The sequence below is a fragment of the Orycteropus afer genome, unplaced genomic scaffold (assembly GCF_000298275.1).
Source record: "Orycteropus afer afer isolate SDZICR_OR568_19922 unplaced genomic scaffold, OryAfe1.0 scaffold00502, whole genome shotgun sequence".
In the NCBI taxonomy this organism is placed as follows: Eukaryota; Metazoa; Chordata; class Mammalia; order Tubulidentata; family Orycteropodidae; genus Orycteropus; species Orycteropus afer.
The window spans coordinates 1,254,774-1,262,632 of record NW_006922089.1 but is presented as its reverse complement, the minus strand read 5'-3'; the positions used below and the strand labels follow the sequence as shown (position 1 = coordinate 1,262,632).

At 53.0% G+C, this 7,859-nt stretch overlaps 1 protein-coding gene across 1 annotated transcript in view; it reads left to right on the top strand.

Annotated features, from left to right (window-relative positions):
- Window positions 1–2,553: 2,553 nt before the first annotated feature.
- Window positions 2,554–7,859, top strand: part of MED15 (mediator complex subunit 15) — a 68,507-nt gene continuing 63,201 nt past the window's right edge. Inside the window, exon 1 of the mRNA XM_007955466.2 lies at window positions 2,554–2,621. Within this exon, the coding sequence (XP_007953657.1) occupies window positions 2,554–2,621 (68 nt within the window). The remainder of the gene's footprint in view (window positions 2,622–7,859) is intronic.

Here is a 7,859-nt window from a genome sequence, read left to right as displayed (position 1 = left end):
ACTCAGGCAGCTGCTGGCTGCTGAAACTGACAAAGTCAAGGTTGGCAGCTAAAACGGCACAGTCTCATGATTGGCAGGCCACTAGTGACTCAGCCAAACGCAGGATCCAGATGTGCCAAAAAGCTAGAGACCTTCTTCAGTACTTTATCATATATCCTGGAAGCAGGTCACACCCCGAAGGCAGTTACTTAGCTGCTCACGGCAGATTCCACCATGGAGGTGATCACAATCCCATCGTGGGGAGTAACTACATCCAGCTGCCCAGCCGCTCAGAACAAGGCCCAGCCAAGTTGACACACAACCTTGACTACCACAGGTGGGAATCACCAAGGCAATTTGTGGGGTGCAGGACTTCTCTATCATTTCCTCCTGGGGATCTCCATCACCTGCTTTCAGACTGGGGACAGCAGATGGGTCTTCAGATGTCAGGAGGGTACAGGTCCATTTCAGGATCAGCTTTCCTGCAGCCCCTTCTCTCCCAGAGGCCAGGAGACTGGTACTGGTCTCCAGCCCTTCTTCCCTAGTCACCCTTCCAGACTCTAAGCAGAGACCTCAGCCCTAGGTGTCATAGTCTCTGTGTCCCAACCAAAACCAAAACCAAACTCATTGCCATGAGTTGACTCCAACTCATAGTGACCCCCATTTTGTTTCCAAGACTGTAAATCCTTTTTTTTTTTTAAATTTTTAATGTGATTTGGGTAAAAGTTTACAGAGCAAATTCATTTTCCATGCAGCAGTTCACATATACTTTGTCTCCTGACATTGACTGGAATTTCCCACAAAGTAAAAGGTCTCTTCCCTGTGTCCATCCCTCCATGCACTCCTGCCCCCTGAGCTATCTCCCTGTGCATACACAGCCCTTCTCTTCTTCCGTGATTGTTCTCTCTAAGGAGTATATCTACCTGATGTAAAATGTTCAGCTCACATGCCTGTCTTTTGTTTGGCTGGGAGCCACAGGAGTGAGTTCAACTCAAGACCTGAAGGACAGCTAGGAGCCATAGTCTCAGGGGTTCCACCAGGCTCTATCAGACCAGCAAATCTGGTCCCTTTTTTTTTTTTTTAATGATTTTGAGTTTTGTTCCACATTGTTCTCCCACCCTATCCAGGATCTCCTAATAGATGCCCCTCTGAGTAGTTGACAGTGGTCAAAGGCTGTAAATCTTTGTTGTGTTGTTGTTATGTGCCATTGAGTCGGACCGACTCACAGCGACCCCTCCTTGGGTTTCCAAAGTAGTGTTACTAAGGAAGTAGATTGCCCAACCTTCCTTCTGAGGAGTGGCTGGTGGGTTTGAACCCTCAGCCTTCTAGTTAGCAGTCAAATGCCTTAGGCACTATGCTACCAGTTGTTATGTGCTGTCGAGTGGGACCGACTCATAGTGACCCCTCCTTGGGTTTCCGAGGCAGTATCTCTACAGAAGTAGATTGCCCAACCTTCCTTCTGAGGAGTGGCTGGTGGGTTTGAACCGCCAGCCTTCTGGTTAGCAGTCAAGTGCCTTAGGCACTATGCTACCACAGCTCCCAAAATGATGCTACCAGAGCTCCCTGTAAATCTTCAGGGATACAGATTGCCTCATCTTCCACGGAGCAGCTGGTGGGTTCAAACCACTGATCTTTTGGTAGCAGCCAAATAAATGCCTTAATCACCACACCACCAGAACTCCTTCTGGGCCCCAAAGGAAGGAAAACTTCAAAAAAGAGCTCTGGACCAAAGAGTGAAGGAGGTAGCACTTAATATTATCAATGTGGTGGTGTAGTGCCTAAGGCATTTGACTGCTAACCAGAAGATGGTGGTTCTAAACCCACCAGCCACTCCTGGGAAGGAAGATTGGGTGATGTACTTCGGTAGAGATACCGCCTCGGAAACCTAAGGAAGGGTCACTATGAGTCCAATCGACTCGGAGGCAATGAGTTTGGTTGTATTACGTGTTCGGCAGGCCTCTAGAATCAGAGTGCACAATGAAGAGGGTTGCCTTAGTTCCCTACCAACGTGCTGACTTAATTGAACGTGAAGTCCATGGTTTTCTTTCAAAAGCTCTGGGGGGAGTCTAACTTGCTTATGAGGTTGTGAGACTGATGTTTTCCATAAATCAATGAACGGAATCTGCAGGGTTAAATTACAAAACGCATCTGAAACCCACATACGCCGGCAGTAACACCCAGCAGTTCACAGAGAAAAATTTTAGATGTCAACTTAAAAATGTGCAAGAGAGAGGTTGCACATGTTATGAATATGTGAATAAACTAAAAAATACATCGAATTGCACACTTCAAAATGGAGAATCATATGGTAAGTGAACTGTGTCTACCAGCCGCGCTGGAAGAGGAGCGCGCGAATCCAAGGAACCAGGAACGCTCCCAGGAGGCTTGGCGCGCGACCAGGGGGTCGCGGGACTCCATATCCCATAAGCCCGCGGGCGCAACTCCACTTCCCACAATTCCCGCGCCACTTCCGGAGCGGCCGGGGCGCTCCCGACGGCTTCCGGGTTTGGGCCTGGCGCTGCGGTTGAGGCGGCGGCGGAGCGGAGCGCGGGCGGCGGTAGTGGGGGGGCCGGCATGGACGTTTCGGGGCAGGAGCCCGACTGGCGGAGCGCCGCCTTCCGGCAGAAGCTGGTCAGTCAAATGTGAGTAGAGGCGAGGGAGTGGGGGAAGAGGCGGGCTCCCGGGACCTTTCCCCCCCAGCCCTCCGTGGCGCGGCGGGCGAGGCCGGGGCCGGCGCCGCGGGGGGCCTCAGGGCACCGGGGGACCGAAGGCGCCGAGGACCCGCGTGGGGTCCCAGGGCGCGGCCCTTGCCCGGCTCCCACCTCCGCTCTCGGCAGTGGGGACAGCTTGTTGGCTTTCGTGGGGCCGAGCTCTGCTCCCCAGCGAGCCCCGGCTATGAGTCATCGCCCAGAGCTCGCTGTTTCGCCCCGTGCGTTCCTTCGATGCAGCCTTCCCCCGCTTGCTTCACGCTGACTGCGAAACGGGGAGGAGGCAGCCCGCCGTGGGTTCCCGCAGGTCTGAGTGCTTCGTGGCTCGCTTTTTTTCCTCGAAAAGCGCAGCGGGGAGAGAGGGGGGCGCTGGAGGAAGGTGGGCGTTTGGGCCGCGGGTGGCGGGGCGCCTGCGACGAGGTGTGGCAGGAAGCGTCTGTCGCTTGAGGAGGGAGTGAGGAGCCGGGCTCGAGCCGCCTCGGCGCTGGCTCAGCTGCGGCACCTTTTTCCTGGAGGCTGGCAGCTGCCGGAGCGCTAGGGCCGCGCCCCCCAGCGATAGTCCAGCCCCGCGCTCCGACTGCGCGGCTCGTTTTCGGGCTGGCCGTGAGTTTACGGGTTGTTGTAGCGTCAGATTGGCGTGACACACGGCCTGGGGAGTGGCAGTTACAGTGCGCGCTTAGCGCCGCTCCAAAACACTAGGACGACGTCGAGACAGTTGGCTCGGGCGGGCCCAGCGCAGCCTTGTCGGAGCAGATGAGTAACAGAGGCTGGAAAGACGAGGGGGCGTGTGCGGGGGCCATCCATCCGAGCGCAGAAAGCGTGAGCACTGCCCGCACGCAGGCTGGGGGTTCTGGGGTTGGGAGGAGAAGGTGGGACAGGAGAGGGGAAAGCAGTGAGGATGAGTGGGCACTGGCCCGTCAGGTGCGTCAGAGAGTTGAATCTGCATTTGGCATGTGTGAGACGCTGGAGGGGAAAAGACTCTCTACCCCTTGGGACAGAGACCAGATGACTCCAAGAAGCCGTTAGGCGGCCACTGTGAGGCATTTGGGGCCCTTGCGGGCTAGGATCTGTCCTTTTTCATCCGTGGGTGGCTAGTCCTAGATCAGTGCCTGTCGCATAAAATGCCACGCATGAAATGGTTGTGGAATGGTGCAAGCAAGAGAGAGATGAGAAAGACTTGAGTTTGCGTTCGTCAATGGCCGAAACTGAAAGAGGAAGCCAGATTCCAGAGAGCGCAGACTAACAGCTCTTGATGATTAATTGGATGAGGGGCGGGGGCTGCGCACCCGTGGGGAAGGAAGGAAGTAGGCGGAAGGCGCGTCCTCTTGCTGCAGTGGAAGGAGCAGGGACTGTGTGGTTAGTGACCCTGGGCATTCCCAAGGAACAGCCTCCAACAGGTGTGCAGACCTTCAGGATCGGTGGATTGGCCTTTGCTGCTCCACTCAGTGAGCCGATAACGACTCATGGCGACCCCAAGCGTGTCACCGTACATCTGTGCTTCTCCATAGGGTTTTTAAAATAACCCACTGCCGTCACGTCGATTCCGACTCACAGCGCCCCTAGAGGACAGAGTGGAACTGCCCCACAAGGTCTCCAAGGCTGTCAGTCTTCACAGAAGCAAAGCCCAAACCACACCCACTGCCCTGGATTTGGACTCACAGCGCCCCTAGAGGATGGAGTTGAATTGCCTGAGAGGGTTTCCGAATCTGTTAACTGCTACACCACTGGTGCTCCTATAGGATTTTCAGTGGCTGTTTTTTCAGAACTTGGTTGCCAGGCCTTTCTTCCGAGGCACGTGTGGGAGGACTCAAACCGCCCACCTTTTGCTTAGCAAACCAGCTCTTCACCTTTCTTGTCATCCAGGGACTCCACACTCAAAGTAGGATGTGTAGATTCGGGAGTTGCCTGTAGGTGAAACTGTAATTTCTGCCAGAGAAGTCCCTGGGGCAAAGATTCTGTCTTTAGGTAATCCTAGAATTTAAAGACAAGAGGGAGGAATTGCCATCAGAGATTGTGGGGGGAGGGTCAGAAGGCAGGGAGGGGAAAATGAATAGTTTTTGGGTGTTGCACTGCCTGGATAGTTCAGAATTCAGCTTCCTTTTTAACTAAAATAAAGTTCTAGTGGTGAAGTGGTTAAAGCATTTGGCTGCTAACCAAAATGTCAGTGGTTCTAACTCACCACCCACTCTGTGGAAGAAAGATGGGCAGTCAGCTTCAAAGATTTACAACCTTGGAAACACAGTGGGGGTTGCTGTGTATGAGTCAGGATTGACTGAGGGCAGTAAGTTTGGAAGTTTTGAGTTCAACTAAAAGGTCAGTGGCTCCAACCCCCAGTGGCTTCACGGGGAGAAAGATGATGCAGCTGGCTTCTGTAAAGATTGACAGCCTGGGAGACCTTCTGGGGCAGTTCCACTCTGTCCTGTAGGGGTGTTGTGAGTCAGAATCACTTGACGCAGTGGGTTGGTTTTGCTCTTTTTGCTTCCAGGTGACTAGCTTTTGACTTTGCAGTTTTTGCATTCTTCATTTCTGATGGCTTGATTTATTGCATTCGAAGGGTTATAAAGGGGGATTTGCTTTACAATACTTGTCACACCTTTGGTTCTGACTTCCTCAGCTGTTTACACTCTTGCTTAAAGTCAGCCATTTGGGAAAATGCTTGGAACCTAAATAATTTTTTTTTTTTTTTTACAATTGTGATTTGGGTGGAAATTTACAGAGCAAATTCACTTTCCATACAGCAGTTCACATACACTTTGTCTCATGACATTGACTACAATTTACCACAATGCAACAGCTCCCCTCCCACTTCCTCCTGTAGTTACCTCTTCCCTGTGTCCATCCCTCCATGCACTCCTGCCCCCTGAACTGTCTCCCTGTGCATAAGCAGCCCTTCTTTCTCCCATGATTGTTCTCTCCAAAGAGTGTATCTATCTCGGGTAAATGTTCAACTCATATACCTGTCTTTTGTTTGGCTGGAAGCCACAGGCGTGGGTTCAATTCCAGACCTGAAGGGCAGCTAGGGACCATAGTCTCAGTGGTTCCACCAGGCTCTGTGAGAGCAGTAAATTTGGTTGTCTCTTCCCCTACCCCCTATTTTTTTTTTTCCCCAAATGATTTTGAGTTTTGTTCCACATTGTTCTCCCTCTCTATCCAGGATCTCCTACATAGAGGAACCTAAGTAATTGATAGGCTATCCTGCTTGGTAAAGTGGAGGGTCAGCTAAAATGGCGAAGACCCTCAACAAGATGGACTGACGTAGTGGCTTCAGCTGTGGATGTTAGCGTAGCAAGGATTGTGAGGATGACACATGGCCTACCAGTGTTCCGTTCTGCTGTACATGGCATCACTATGATTTGGAGCCGACGCAAGGGTACCTAACAACAATTTATAGTTAAGGAGCCTCGGTGGCACAGTGGTTGAAGCACTTGGCTGCCAACCAAAGGTCCGTGGTTCACAACCACCAGCTGCTCCACGGGAGAAAATTTGTTGAGAGTCCACTCCGTAAATATGACAGCCTTGGAGACCCTCTGGTGCAATTCCACTCTGTCCTCTAGGGGCACTATGAGTCGGAATCGACTCCACAGCAGTGGCTTTGGATGGAATTTATAACAGAGTGAGGGAATAAGGAACGTAACAAAAAGAACTGGGGTGATTTGCCAGGATAGGAATGGGGAGACAGGAGAGGCATTTGGTTGCCTGTCTTTGCCTGGGTCTTGAGTATCTACCAAGAGCCTAGAGGCAAGCAATAGTCCATCCCGCTGAGAAGTGCGTTTGAGTTGGGGCCAGGTGGGAGAGCTGTGTGGGGCTCCAGTCCCACCTGGCCTGAGTGGCGGAGGCAGCCTCCACAGCTGCCACTCCACGCGATGCCCGTCGGGCTCCCGCAGCTGCCACCCTGCTCCCCTGTGCAGTCTCCCAGGCCCGCGCTTGGCTCCCCTTCCGGGTCTCTGCTTTGGGGCGTATGCAAGGTGGGGAAATCTACTTCGGTAAAGATTAAGGCGCTCTGGTGGCACAGTGCCTAAGGCTTTTGACTGCTAACCAGAGAGTTGACAGTTCAAACCCACCAGCCTCTCCATGGGAGGAAGACAGGGGAGTCTAATTCTGTAGAGATTTACTGCCTTGGAAACCCAGTGGGGGTCACTGTGAGTCGGAGTCAACTCAGTGACACTGGGTTTGGTAGTTTTGGTTTTGGGGGCGTATGCCGGCCTCCCGCCTGGATTGCTGTCCCTGGAGCTCTCTTTTCGAAACAACTTTTTATCATGAATCGAAGCTGTCCCCCATTGTTCACACTACTAGCTCCTTCTGTTTGTCTGTCTGCTTACGCACCAAACCCTCTGAGAATCCTCCCTTGATGCCTTCTCTCTCAGCCTTTTTGAGTTCCTTCATGGGACCCCAGGCCCTGAAATAGGGCCCCTGTCACGTGAGAGCCTTGTTGGAGCATTCGAGAGGAAGGGTCTTCCCAGGGGGCTTTGTGAGCCACCCCTCGCCTTCTGGCACAGTGACCTGAGCTGGTGTGTAGTGGGACGTTCTGGGACCCCCGCGCTCGGGCTGCTTGGTTACTGGCTGCAGGCAGGGCATGTGACCTCTCACCCACAAAGTGACCAGAGTCTGCTGACTCACCTGGGCATGCTGGAAGGGAAAAGACATTGCACATGCCCGGTGCCTCCTCCCTGTGCCCCTTGCAGGAGTAGGAGATTCTGTCCCCTGGGAGGGAGAGGATTGCACCTCCAGGCCTGGTTGGGGGATTAATGACCCTGGGGCAGACCTAAAGGAGCTGGCAGGGGCACGTGGAGGGGTGAGTAATGTTACTGTTGGTAGGACCTGATTGGTTCGTCATTGAGCCCAGGAGAAGCCCCCTGAGAGAGCCCCTGGCCAGGTCTCCTGGCGGGATTGAGCGTTAGCCCTGAGCACACCTGCTGGTATGCATTCTATCAGGAAGCACGCCAGAGTCATCCATGACCACCATGCCTGACAGAGAGGAGGCCAGCAAAACGTTGTGGTTGTTGTTGTTGTTAATTTTTGTGATTTGGGTGAAAGTTGACACAGGCAAATTCATTTTCCACCCAGCAGTTCATACACAGTTTGTTTCATGACGTTGACTGCAATTCCCCACCATGTAACAGCTCTCTGCCCACTTCCTTCTGTGGTTACCGCTTCCCTGTGTCCTTCCCTCCC